This window comes from Nansenia antarctica, assembly GCF_963989245.1.
Source record: "Nansenia antarctica genome assembly, chromosome: 4".
In the NCBI taxonomy this organism is placed as follows: Eukaryota; Metazoa; Chordata; class Actinopteri; order Argentiniformes; family Microstomatidae; genus Nansenia; species Nansenia antarctica.
Window position 1 is genome coordinate 14,975,709 of NC_137689.1, and position 14,754 is coordinate 14,990,462.

Here is a 14,754-nt window from a genome sequence, read left to right on the forward strand (position 1 = left end):
TTCTTTTTCACACACAGTTAACACACACACAGTTTACTCCAAACATGAATTCTCTCATGAAGATTGTCTGGTTACCAGAGATAAAATGATCTAGTGTGTGTGTGCCATGCATGTCCCTCTCCCCCCCCCCCCCCCCCCCCCCCCCTCCCTCTCTCTCTCTCTCTCTCTCTCTCTCTCTCTCTCTCTCTCTCTCTCTCTCTCTCTCTCTCTCTCTCTCTCTCTCTCTCTCTCTATTCATACAAGTTCAATGACAGTTTCCGTGAGTGATTTGATTTCCCTGACAGATTTCACCAAGTAGACCTACATGCCCTCTCACACATCTGCTAATTAAAAAGGAACCCTTAGGTGTATGCATCTCCAGGGATAGTACCATGCTTCAGATTAATTACTCTGAGGTATTAATTACACAATAGTTTAATCAAAGAGCAGAGGGGTAAGTAATCTTCTGAACTGAATGATGAATTGAGGCCTATACTGGAGCTAAAACTGTTTTTGTGAGTGGGCGCATAGTGGATTTTGCCGTTATTTCCCTCCCGATTGTATGGCCAAAGGTTGACTATTGCGTAAGACATTGGTGGTAGGCCTTATCTATATAGAGACACGAACTATTATCAAAGAATAGACAAATGCGGTTTATGATGGATTAAACCTGCAGAGATCGGGGACCTTCTAAGAGTCATCCCACCTTGATCTAGACATCAGAGGGGGATTCTAAAATGGTACAGTCTCGCAGAAATGGGTGTGGTTGAATCGTGCTTATGAGATCTATCATTTGCAAGCGCAGACCGGGTGATTTTATCTGAGACTACGTTATTTAATATATTTGGTCACTGCTATTTAGGGGAAAATACAAAAACATCTTATGTAAAAAAAAAAAAACATTCTTGTTGCATGATCTTGTTTTTATTTATCTGAGTACCGATGGGTGGGTTTCCTGCTCCTCCGGTAAGATAGCCCTAGTCGCTTTTCAATATTCGTTTTATTTTTCTCTAATTTTTCTTAAACCTCTGTGCTTTTGCAATTTATTCAATAATTCATTTTTTTTGACGAGGAGGCGACGGTGATTACGAAGCGAGGGAGCGAAGGGAGAGGGAGGAGGAAGAGATCCGCCAACTAATAAGGGAGGAAGGAAGCGAGGAGCACGAAAACCACAATCTGAATAAAAACGGAGATATAGAAAACATTGATCGTTTCCACAGGGTTCAATGCACATTCGTTGACGCGTTGACGGACTGAGATTGTGTTAAATCCGCCCAGACAAAGATGTTTTCGTGCTTATGAAGGTCTCGGGCGTAGAAAGGCAACAACCCCATACTGAAGAGGAAACGGGAACACAAGAGCAGATCTCATCTTTTCAAGAGGTCCTACTACCAGACGGAGATATGGTGTCTCTGTGCTTCGGTCTGAGGTTTATTTGACGTTATTGGACATTCATCGAGCAAGAATCCACAGAAGACAACCGAGCAGAGTGGATAGTGAAAATATCTACATCTTTTTTTGTCCCTATATTGTTTTAAAGGCAAAAAGAGGGACTATTAATCCTCCCCCAGGCTTTTTTTGAAACACCGAATCCAGATAATATTCGAGAAAAAAACAGCAACCTCATCGGAAACATTAACAAACAGGTAGCCATCCATTATAAAAACGCTGTCAGAATTGTCATGGATGTAAGATGGCTGGATGCTGTAGCCTCCCAGTGATGGGCCTATTCATAGGGCTCATCATTTCGATGAAATGCATTTTCATCCGAGTATTTTAGGGATATTTGACACCGATGCGGTAGGGTATCGGCACAAACATATCCACGGTTGCCTACCCTGTGAGTTTATGTCTGAATATTGTAACTTGCTGTACATCCATGCGGTAACGTGTATTAACATAGGGCTACCCTTAAAAGCGTTTGCATATTTAGCGGCTTGGGAAAAAAAATACACGGTTTCCATCAGTGCCATTTGTCGCGAATGCATGCCCGGGATCAGTGGTATAAGAATGAACACATCATAGAATGATATGAACAAATAACGCCTTTATCAAATAGCCTCTATTTTCGGTAGGCTGTTGCTTGCAGTGAGGGAGTAACCGTCCAAGCTGCGCCGCAAGGCCGATGTAGGCAATTTGTTGATGAGGGCTGTTACAGTGGCAGTCAATGCATGCTTGACCTCAAGATGAATTTCACATTTTAGCCTAAATGCCAAGACTGTGTTTAGCAAACCTCCTCATCTTCTCCATAACGATGGCATAATGCAAAGCTCTACCATGTTAACATCATGCGCTTAATATGAGCAGCTAACCAGTCTGGCTGTGAAATGTCACCGAATAGCCTAGTATCGTTGTTCACTGTGCATGAACATAAGGGGTGGGGCCACACTTTCATTTTGCATCATTTTTTCAAATAAGAGCCAAGTCCCTTAGCCTCTCTGCCAGTACCAATAAGTATATGAACGGAGGCCTACAGGTTATTATGTCTATGACAAAATGTTTAAAAAAGTGATCATGGATAACAATAGCCTACCTTGTGTAAGTAGGCCCATTGAACACGCGAGTTGTTTATTGAATGGTGCTGACACATTGTAACAGTGTTCCAACTTCAATCATCAGTAATAGTATATGTGTTCTGTGGGCTGCGCACATTATAGGAGCTAAAGTAGCCTTTATCAATACAGCAGGAAGGATTACAAATACAGTTTAATGTGAATCCCAAAAATAAATGTATGAGAGTCCAAAAGCATCTCCTTAGGAGGGCATCTCAGCCTAGCCACCATGTTGCCATCTATGTTATTAACCTGTAATAGCATAGGTCTGCTGCATCACTCATTTATGTGGATTTCGACCAGGCTATCCTACACGCAGCATTGAGAACAAATTGGGCCTCAAAAAGTGCCTCTTGAAGGCTCCTCTCACACCCTCAGGTAGAGGCTACAACCAGCCTATGACCTGTTGTACTCAATAAGTAACCTACCTCCTCTGCCCGGTGTTCACAGATCCTTCATTTAGTTACCTGCATTTTATATCTTTCATTTTGTATCACCACTTATTGAACAATGTCGAACACTCTTATGACTATAAATATTGTTCATGGAAGACCATGGAAGAAACAAGAAGGGGCATTTGATTGTCTCTGTGGGTGATGGCGACGTCCCATGCCCACTCCCACCCTGGTCTCTGATGCACCACCCCCCTCAGTGCTTTATTGGCTAAATGAGCAGCTGTGCCAGGAGACTGGGACCCACTAATTTCCCCCTGTCGCCTTCCATTAGTACTGTGTGATCCATCTGGTTGGAGGTTCCCCCAGGGAACAATGACCTAGCTAATTGCTCTCCCAAGTAGATGTGATGGTGTGTATGTGTTTTCCTGTTTGGGTGACTGTATGGGTGTATGGTGTTGGATGCCTTTAATATCATGGCTCATGTGAGTGTTAGATCATGCTAACATTGAGGCACCGGTATTACAGGAATATATTGAAAACCTTTCACACTAAAAGTGATGCCGTCAGCCTGAATGTCTGTGAATGTACTGTTTAAATATATATATATTTTCACAGTGCTGGTGCACAGCTGAGGCACGGTATTGACAGTAATGTAAATGTAGTGTGCAATGAGAGTTGTGTGGTCATTGGTGTCTAATGGATTTGAATGGGCCCAAACTCATGCAAATACAAGTGTCCATTTTGAGATAGAATTTGAATGTGTTACCACTGTCTCATCGGGGTAGGTGGGGATAGTAGGGCTGAGTGACCCATGGGCCCAATTTCTTGTTCCCTGTGCATGTCATCAAAAACAAGTCTTTAGTGTTCAGCAAGTTGATATGGATGTTTGTAGTACAGCAATCAAGGCAATACACAATACATTGTTTGACAAATATACAGATGAAATGTACACGTTTTACACTACTAAAAATACAACAACTCAGTGATTTTGAAAGGTTAGTTTCTGATAATGCCAGTGTTATCAGATCCCATTATACAATAAGTGAAATATTATTTGTATATTTTCATAGAAAAACCCCACAAAAACCCCACAATTTCTCTAGCACCTATCTTACCTTTTTGGGATAGTAGAGGAAGATTAGTTTCAATACTGCAGATAGAAAATTGACATTTTGCATTTACATGTCCAACATAATTGACCAATCAGAAGGACTGTTCAGTTGTTACTGTCTGTAAAACAAACATAAACACACACACACACACACACACACACACACACACACACACACACACACACACACACACACACGCATGCACGGACACACCACATGGCAATGTTCAATGTGTCTCTAATAAATGATAAATGCTGCCTTCTGTAATCCTAATCTTGTTTCTCTGCATTAAGTGGTTCATGGATAGCAGAGCCCATTAAATGATGCTCTCCCTCAGATTACACCAGATTACAGATTATTATCCACAGTTAAACCAGACAAAGCTGCTCCACCATAAACATACAGATTATAGGGTTTTTTCTCACTGTACACAGTTAACAGTACTGTGTCAGGAAACCATGAATTTAAAATGCGGAATTATGTATAATTTGCAATCTGTATGCCCAATTTCCTCAGAATAATCCTCTACTGCAGTAATGTTTGTGGTGGTGTAAATGATAATAATAATAATAATAAAAATAATTATGATTAGATCACACCCATTGATCAGATTGAAACCAGTTGTGGAACATGAGACACGTGGAGTAGTTTAGAGTTGATTACCCACCATGATGACATCACTGCAATCAAATCATTCAGTCTGACCTATCATGACCAAACATAACTCATTACATTACAAGCAGTTGATGGAATTTCCCTCGCGGTGATTGTCTGTTCTAGGATTATTTCACTGTGTGAAAGTTTTGAGTTTGACATGTCATGCTGTTTGTCCATTGTTTTCCCCAACTAGGTGACAGAGTGTGAGCGGACGTCTAAAAGGCCAGGGACCAATCCAACATGAGTGAGCTGGAGCAGCTGCGCCAGGAGGCGGAGCAACTTAGGAACCAGATAAGGGTAAACCAGGGAATGTTTCTGATATCTTCTTTAACAGCAAAACCACTGGATTATTGGGATGGACGGGGGTGGTGAAGACTGATGGCGCATGCATGCTGCACTGGACTGTCTGTTTAACCTCTCTCTGCTCTGTCTCTTAGGATGCCAGGAAAGCATGTGGGGATTCAACCCTGACACAGGTACAGTAGGTGTTCTTAACAGTTGTCCTCTATGGGTTCAGATAGTTCAGACTATCTGCTCTCAGTAGTAAGGGAACACACATGTTGATTAATGCCTTATTATAACCTTGATGTTAACCCTTTTAATCAACCTTTAAACATGAGCAAATTCCCAACATCTCTGTTCTTTGTGTGTAAATTAGATAACTGCTGGTCTGGACCCTGTGGGGCGGATTCAGATGCGGACGAGGCGCACCCTTCGTGGGCACCTGGCTAAGATCTATGCCATGCACTGGGGCACAGACTCAAGGTGGGTGTATGCCAAATACCTAAAGGCTTTTTCCTTCCTCAGAATTGCAATCCTCTCATGACTTAATAACTGCATCAAGATCCCACCTACAACAGATGCTAAGACATTATCACTAGAATGTTGTTTGTATGTTGCCTCTGCAGTAGCCTGCTAGTAATACCGGAATATTCAACCAATTTTCACCAAGTTTATATGATTTTTTACGTTGTTGATCAACCCAGTCAGTTTGAAGTGAATATTTGGGTTATATTTGGATGATTTAGATGATTTAGCAGACTAGTGGAAGCATCCATAGATCCATTGGATATAGAAAACAATATTGTTCCAATTGCCTTTTAGTAGCAATTGTATCCAATATATCTTCATTTAATGCTTATTGTGTGCATGAAAGTGCTCTAGTTGAAAATGCAACCAGGAAGTCCACTGAAACCAAAACAAGATACGTAAAGATTATAAAGATTTAGATTAGCAACTGCAGTAATAGCATTGGCTCAGTGAATACCTAAGGATGCTTGTATCTACCTGCTAACCAGGCGCACCTGAAAAATAACCCATGTATGCTATTTAAAACTTACTGGGTCAATTGACAGCCTAGATCAGTGGGAAAAATAGAAGCTTAGCATTGTGACTGCCAATGGCCCTTGGTCCTTAGCATAGATTTGTTTTTCTTATGATGACTGATGTATAGATGATTCACTTACTGAGACAAATGTACTTGTTGTAAGTACCTTTGGATAAAGGCGTCTGCTAAATGTCTAAAATGTAAGTGTACATTTTATATTTTGGTGAAACATTCCTTTAAGCCTCATGGCAACTTCCAATCATTTAGGATCTGGCCTTGTAAGATGAGATATGAAATGGTTCAACCCTTTATATCCACAGGCTTCTGGTTAGTGCCTCCCAAGATGGAAAACTGATCATCTGGGACAGCTACACCACTAACAAGGTAAGTCTACCAAAATAACATCTCCTCTGGTATCACTAAGGGGGCTGAATAGGTTGAGTCACTCTCAGCCTGCCTTAGGAATTGGAAATGAAATTGGAGCCAAAGCTTCCTTTTGTAGGAATGTGGTTGACTCGTTTTATAGCTGCTTACGTCATAACCACCCAGAGTCGCTTTATCATTCAAACATTGTAAATTCTATTTGGCAATGGTTCTTCAAAAGGCTTCAAAATTCAACATAGAGGAACGATTGTGCTGCACTGACTTGGTTTTGACTTCCCTCTCAAGCCTAGTCACACTACTACTCTGCCCTCTCCATTGCCACGTCTGTGTGTCTGTACATTGTCACTAACTGAGTTCTCCTTCAGATGCATGCTATTCCCTTACGCTCCTCCTGGGTGATGACTTGCGCGTATGCCCCATCTGGGAACTACGTGGCCTGTGGAGGTCTTGACAACATTTGCTCCATCTACTGCTTGAAGACCCGTGAGGGCAACGTCAGGGTCAGCAGGGAATTACCTGGCCACACAGGTAAAATATTACACATAAACATGTGACTAAAAATCTTCAGGGTTAGTGTTCTGGTTTTCAACTCCCAAGTATGGATAATGTACTATATTATTTATTTATTATTATTTATTTCAAATGTAAATATGTCTAATTGTACCTCAGAGACACATGATATAGGTGTATGCAGCAGTTCAGTGCCCTTCCTGGCCCATGGGAATCCTCAGGACCCAAACCCCTAAACAAGGAAGACTTCAATTCACATGGCTAATTAATCATAGAGCAACACAATTATAATGAGCTGAGTCATCAGTAGAATCACCTCCTTGGTGAGTCCCCAGGCTGTGTTACTGTGGTAGTTCTCGTGTGTTGTCCATTTACTCACAAGACGGTACAAGTTGATATGATGATCATTCAGCGTTGGTTGGTTAAGCATTCTTGTTTTATGATAAGTATTTTATTATAGAGGAAATGGAACAAGACAAATCACAAATGTATTCAGATGAGAAATATATGCAAATATGTAGTATACATAGGCCTGCCTGTATACTGCAATCCTACATACAGACACTTTTAGACATGTGCATACAAATATGCACACAGTCAAACCGTAACATCTTAACAGGTCCCAGTTCCACATTAGTTTCCAGATAAATCGACTCAACCAAGGGATACAAACAATAATAACCACAATAAATAATTCTGTATATATACTGTATATGGTCTTTAAACCATGAGAAATAGAATGGGGCAGCTGAGCTTAAAGATAAACCTCTCCACGGTCCCTCATTAGGTCAGATACCTTCCCCACTTTAGCAAAAATCAATCTAGTTTATTAATTAGTCTAAAGGACAGCTTCTCATATGCAGCAATCCTACTGAGCAGAAGGTGCCACTCTCCAAGAGAAAGAGTGTGTGTTGATTTCCATTGCTGAATAAGCAACTTGAGCAGCATGACCGCGTTTGTACCCAGTCAGAGTTAGAAGACAAGAGGTAATCCAAGGAGGAGGGGTCCCCTAGAATGAATAGTCGTGAACAGAATGGAATTTATAGACTAATGATCCTCTCGATACTTTCATGTATGGGTAACCAGAACACTTACTTTTGTTTCAGCCCCAGTGTACCCTCTGGTGAGCAATCTGGGTTATCTTTGAGTTTGGCCCTATCGAGCTTAGAAGGTGTCCAATACATCCTATTACGGATTTTGAATTGGACAAGTCTAGTGCGAATCTCTCTGGACATTTTCTTTGAGTACCATTCTGCCTCTGAGAAAGACACACTTAAGTCCACTTGTGGTAGTGTCATTGGTCTGTTCTAACATAGAATAGTACTAAGATACTTTGTGGCCGTTGCCATAAATAGAGAATATGCGGAGGGGGGACATGGACACTCTGAGGGGCTCCAGAAATGATGCCTTGGCAACTCAAATTCCTCTTGGAGCTCTGTCCACGACTTTAATTTATCACCCCTTTAGATGTCACCCAAAACCCTTTCTGTAACCAACCCTTCTAACAAAAAGGAGATTTACCTAGGCATAATTTGGGTTTGTCCCAGAAACCAGAACTCACATTCAGAAAATGATCAAATTAATAATCTTTGCGACCCTTTGCCAGATCCATTTAAGATGTGGTATAATGGGGTGGGATCGAAGGTGAGGTGACAAGGAGGCAATAATACAACTAATAAGGGGGAAAGGGGAGCAGAGATGTTCTTCTATACCATACCAAGGGGGCGCTCATTGTGGGGGGAGACCATTGAGTGTCTCAGACAGAAAAGCTGTGATAGAGCAGGAGGTTGGGTATCCCTAGTCCACCCTGGTCCACCCATGTCTTTTCAAGTGCACTTTGGGACATTTACCGTTCCATAAGAAAACAAAGTCTATTGAACTCATGGAAATACTTGACAGGAACCCTGACGGTTGGTTAAGCATTCTAATGTTTTCATCAATACTACAGGTTACTTGTCCTGTTGCCGTTTCATCGATGACAATCAAATCATCACAAGTTCAGGAGACACTACCTGGTAAGTCCTGAGGGGTCCGTCATCAGGCCTGATGAACATGTGTTTATACCATGATCATGATCAAGCAGCCACGTTAACTATGACCCATTATATCACTCAGTATTAGAACGTTGACTGCCTTACTCTAGTGGATATCTGTTCTCTCCCTCAGTGCGCTGTGGGACATCGAGACGAGCCAGCAGACCACAGTGTTTTCGGGCCACAGCGGTGACGTCATGAGCTTATCCCTGTCCCCAGACTTCCGCACATTTGTGTCAGGGGCCTGTGACGCCTCCATCAAACTGTGGGACATCAGGGACAGCATGTGCCGACAGACGTTCACAGGCCACGAGTCTGACATAAACGCTGTCTGTGTGAGTGTGCAGGGGTCACTGGTGGCCTACTCTTTGTTCATGAGTTCAAAGAAACCGTACTCGTAAAATATCATTGTTCCTCCTTCCTTAATATTATATACCTGTAATGATTTATTAAATTGGTAACATTTCTAACAGTTCTCACCCATTTGTGTCCCTCCCTTTCTCTTCCTGCCTCTCAGTTCTTTCCCAATGGCAGCGCCTTCGCCACAGGCTCCGATGACGCCACCTGCAGGCTGTTTGACCTGCGTGCTGACCAGGAGCTCAGCCTCTACTCTCATGACAACATCATCTGTGGCATCACCTCCGTGGCCTTCTCTCGCTCCGGACGGCTGCTGCTAGCCGGCTATGACGACTTCAACTGCAACATTTGGGACGCCATGAAGGGAGATCGAGCAGGTCAGTGGAGTGGGAGGAAGTAGCCCTAGTCTGGGTAGCATTGTTGCATGCTTGGTATTGTTGCACAATGGACACGGTTTCAGATCTTCAAGCTGATAATGATCAACTATATATGTATATAATTTTTATGACTAAAGAAAAGACAATATCTATTTTCTTTAGGTTAGTAAATGAAGATGGTTATTCAGGATGGTTACTGAGTCTGTACGATAATAATTGATCAGAATGCAGTGGAACAATGAGGAGTAAACACAAACACAGGGGGCACAGAAGTGGACCTGAGGGGGGTTGTGGGAGGATGCAGAGATTTGGGTTGCTTTCGAATACTTTTGAAGATCCCGCTTTTTTCCTTACTTTGTGACTTCCTTGACCTTGTTTGAAAATGTCATATATGGATGGGTGGAATAGTTGAAAGGAAAAAGCAGCACTATAATGAATCTGACTGCCCTTGATTCACCAAATGTATGCATAACAGCACAGTGATGCTATAGTGTGGATATAATCAACTTCATAAACGTATCACAGCACATAACAAAACAAACATAAATCATTTTAACCTGTCAAAATATGTAATTATCGAAGCAATACATTGCGAAATTGTGGAAACTCTTCCATGCAACATTGGTAAAAGGTGGTAAAAAATGGGTTTTTTAGAGAGAGCCACCATCCTTTAAGCTAAATGGGAGAGAGGAAGGTACTGGACAATTCTGTTTTTCATTTGTTTACTCTGGTGTCCAAATATCGTTCAAACTGATTTTCTGTAAAAAAATAAAATAAAAAAAGGACTGTTGAAGCTGGAAGCAGAAACTACCAGGTCAACTAGCGAGGAAGGAAGGTCCCTTCAGTTCAGAAGGGCATCTGAATGTAGCCCAGGCCTTTGTAGGACTAAAGCACTGTAGAAGGGTGGTCAATCATGTTTATCTAGGGAAGATACAAAACGGAGGAACAAACATGATTTAACAGAAGTGTCCTACTACAGGATGTACATAAGCATTAGGATGTCAAAGAGGCCACCAACACCACACTGAGCAGAACAAAACAGGTATCCACTTATAGGTGGATAAGGAAATGGGAACAGGTGTGGTGAGTTACATTTTAATTATTTAGCAGACACTTTTATCCAAAGCAATTTACAATGAGAGATTACAGGGACAGACGCCCTGGAGTAACTTAGGGCTAAGTGCCTTACTCAAGGGCACACTAGTGGTGGTGTTCCCAGATGGGATTTGAACTCATGGCCTTCTGATCACCAGTCCAACTGTCCACTAGGCCACCACTACCCCTAGTTGTGAATTGGCAGTGAATGGGGCGTGGCCAGGGGTAATTGGGAAGTAATGTAGAGCGACATTACCCTTCACAACAGTATGACCTCAGTAATGGTAACTCGCAAGCTGTCATGTTTTCAGTAAAGCTCAGTGCAGCTCCCTTCCTGTTTAGGAAGGTTGTAACATTGTGTATCGTATAGTATGTACAATATGATGAGACTTGTCCCTCTCTTCATCAGGAGTGTTAGCCGGCCATGACAATCGCGTGAGCTGTCTAGGTGTGACGGATGACGGCATGGCGGTGGCCACTGGGTCCTGGGACAGCTTCCTCAAGATCTGGAACTAACACGTTTCCTGAGCCATGCACGCACACACACACACACACACACGCACACACACACACACACACACACACACACACACACACACACACACACACACACACACACACACACAAACACATTATTGATCATACAAAGTATTCACATCTCACATTTTGGTACACATAGTTTGCACACTGTATTCACACTGTACGTAAGATGTACACATACACACATACACATTGAAACATTGTACATAATATATATAACGCCAATTAGGTATGAGTTTACACACACACACACACACACACACATACACACACACACACACACATACACACACACACACACACACACACACACACACACACACACACACACACACACACACACGCCACTTGCAATTGTACATGTTACCAATCACATTGTATGCAGGAAGAGTCCACGAGAAATACCCACAACAGATATATGTACACAACACACATAATTACCATACATGTAATTGGAACTACAGTTAAAAAAGCGACCAAATTCAAGAAAATCCTCACATATGCTCAATTTAAACACGCATTCTAATGTCACACATTACCTGAAACCCTTTTATTTTACACAAACACACACATATACATACACACACACACACACACACACACACACACACACACACACATGCACGCACACACTAACACACACACACACACACACACACACACACACACACACACACACACACACACACACACACACACACACACACACACACAGAGTGTACACTTTTTCTGAGAGAGCCACCATCCCTTAAGCTAAATGGGAGAGAGGAAGGTATTGGACAATTCTGTTTTTCGTTTGTTTACTCTGATGTCCAAATATCCTTCAAACTGATGTTCTGTAATCACGCTTGTGTCTCAGCTACAGGGTGACAAGTAACAACTGAGGGAATACTGAGAGGTAGAGGAGCACAAGAATAAGTGAATCCAATAACACTCATGAGACTATGGACAGGGAGAAAGAGAGAGCAGACAGAACGGACCAACAGTGGTACACGGTAAAACCATAGACATTTATATACATCATTGGGTAAAACATGGTAAAAGGAAAATCAAGATAAACCATAAATTCTATAAGTTTCCTCTGGCTCAAACAAAATGCTATCATGTAGTTACTGTTTTTATAGATATGTACACCCACATATAAGTAAATATATGATAGTTTTGGTTTTGATGTTTTTGTTGTATTAATTTTTTACGCTTATTTTATTCATGTTTTCCCTGTGTGCCTCAGATACACTTTAAGGATAATTAATAGAGAATAATGATGAAATTAAACTAAATGAAATCAATAAAATGAGAGACTCAAGGTGAGCGAGAAAAAAAACAAGATTATCAAGAGACAACTCTCAAATAAGCAGGGGGCAATATTCATACTTTTGACTTTGTCAATATATTATGTCAACTTTATGATGGTATACATTGTACATACTATTAATAAATACATGTAGCCTCTCTTGCCAGTTTTTGTCAGGTGTGTTTGATTTGCTTTCGTGTATATTTTAAAGCATGTCTGCAAGCCCACATAACAACTTGGTTTTAAAGGGAGGAAATACGTAGGCCTATCTGGGGATTCTGTTCAGCACAGACTTTTGTACGTACTTCAGACAACTTGTAGCTAAACTGAGTTTTAAAGACAACCTAGATGGAGTTTAATATGAAGTACAAAATCAATCTCCATATATATCCGGTAAATGAATACTGATGACCATAATTAAACCATGATGAGACCAACAAACATAGTTCTGTATGATGCCTGATGTCTTCTGTGTGCAGGAGTCAATCTCTGAAGTGCTACAAACTGATGAATGATACAGTATGAATTCATCAGTAACATGGTAAATTAAGATGCCATGTACTGACCATTTTCAATATGGGTCATGCTTCTTCCACGTTACTTCCATAACAGCATTCTGCCAATCAGGTTGCCCAAAATAACAGTATAAAGGTCCTGACAATTTTACAATCTGAATAGAACATGTTTAGGGGCCTGCTAACTCAAGGTGAGAGTGAATGTACAGGGCTTAACATAAGCTGTCAGACTTAATAGGAGACACAAAAGTCAGTATCAACAGTGACCTCTAACGGCGGGCCAAGCTAACGGGCACTGCAAGACTGAGGCTAGAAACTGCAGACAGGTACAGTAACTGGATACTGGTAACTGCGTATAGGTAACTATAGGTACAGTAACTGCATACAGGTAACTGCGTATAGGTAACTATAGGTACAGTAACTGCATACAGGTAACTGCGTATAGGTAACTGCATACAGGTAACTGCGTATAGGTAACTGATAGGTAACTGCGCACAGGTAACTGTATAGGTACAGTAACTGCATACAGGTAACTGCGTACAGGTAACTGCATACAGGTAACTGATAGGTAACTGCATACAGATAACTGTGTATAGGTACAGTAACTGCATACAGGTAACTGACAAAGTGGGCTCCACCTGTATTTGCTTCTGGACCTGCAAATTGCAATTAATGTGTAGGAGTTCCACCGTTCTTCAACACATCACCAAGCAAATCTCAATAGTCGACGGGTTGGTTGTTTGACTCAGTTGCAAAATGGCGAAATGGCTGTTTGGAGGGTTATATTTACTCTGGGCGCTAACTTGGCCAGCCATGTCACACTTTCTATAGCTTTATGAAATGTCATACGTCACAATGCGTGGGAAATTGTATTAGGAGCAAAGAAAATGAAAAAGAATGCAGCACTCAAAATACACATACTTTGACCTAAATAGCAATTTTCTAAGATAAATTATTGTGCAGCAGGATGTCATATATCAACTAATATACGTCACAATGACTCATGTTAGGACTTTAATCTCATATTCATTATCTCCAGCGCCATACCAGTGTCAGCATGTTTGAAAATTGTGATTTTCTCTGTTCTGTTGTTACAAACATAGGAGAAAGAAAGTCCTATGGAATTTACCACCTTTATTTGTATTATTTTTCAATTAAGTGATGTTCAGAAACTACATTTACAATCACAGAATAATAAAAAAAAGAAATCCTAGGAGGTAATTAGGAACCTTTTTCTCTCATTTTTATGATTACAAAACATAGAAAATCAGTTTTCCCATACTATGTAGACACTGGTATGATGGTGGAGACAATGAATGAGGTTAAAGTGTAATGCATTTTATGTCAAAAGTTAATTCTTCTGTGATTGTATGATACCAGAGACAATTTGAACAAACATACATTTTAATTTGATTCAAAATAAACAATTAATGTGTCACACCTCTATGGTGATCACTACTTGGTACCAGGTCCAGAGTGTGGTACCAGGGGGTGGAGACTTCAACACTCTATTCATTGGGTATAAAACATGAGGAACACAAATGAAATATTCAGAGAAATAATAGACACTGATACAGACAGTTTAAGATGAGATCAATGTAGGTTTTATTTTCAAACAATTCTGCAT

The 14,754-nt window shown here is 41.0% G+C and overlaps 1 protein-coding gene across 1 annotated transcript; it reads left to right on the forward strand.

Moving 5' to 3' along the window:
• The first annotated feature begins 1,508 nt into the window (after nt 1-1,508).
• Nucleotides 1,509-11,427, forward strand: gnb2 (guanine nucleotide binding protein (G protein), beta polypeptide 2). Its single transcript, XM_080530179.1, has 10 exons — nt 1,509-1,625; nt 4,889-4,992; nt 5,133-5,171; nt 5,354-5,460; nt 6,343-6,406; nt 6,772-6,934; nt 8,865-8,931; nt 9,083-9,284; nt 9,467-9,683; nt 11,188-11,427. Exons 2-10 carry the CDS (start codon nt 4,936-4,938, stop codon nt 11,292-11,294), a joined length of 1,023 nt encoding a protein of 340 aa, XP_080386305.1. The 5' UTR covers nt 1,509-1,625; nt 4,889-4,935; the 3' UTR covers nt 11,295-11,427.
• The last annotated feature ends 3,327 nt before the right edge of the window (nt 11,428-14,754 follow it).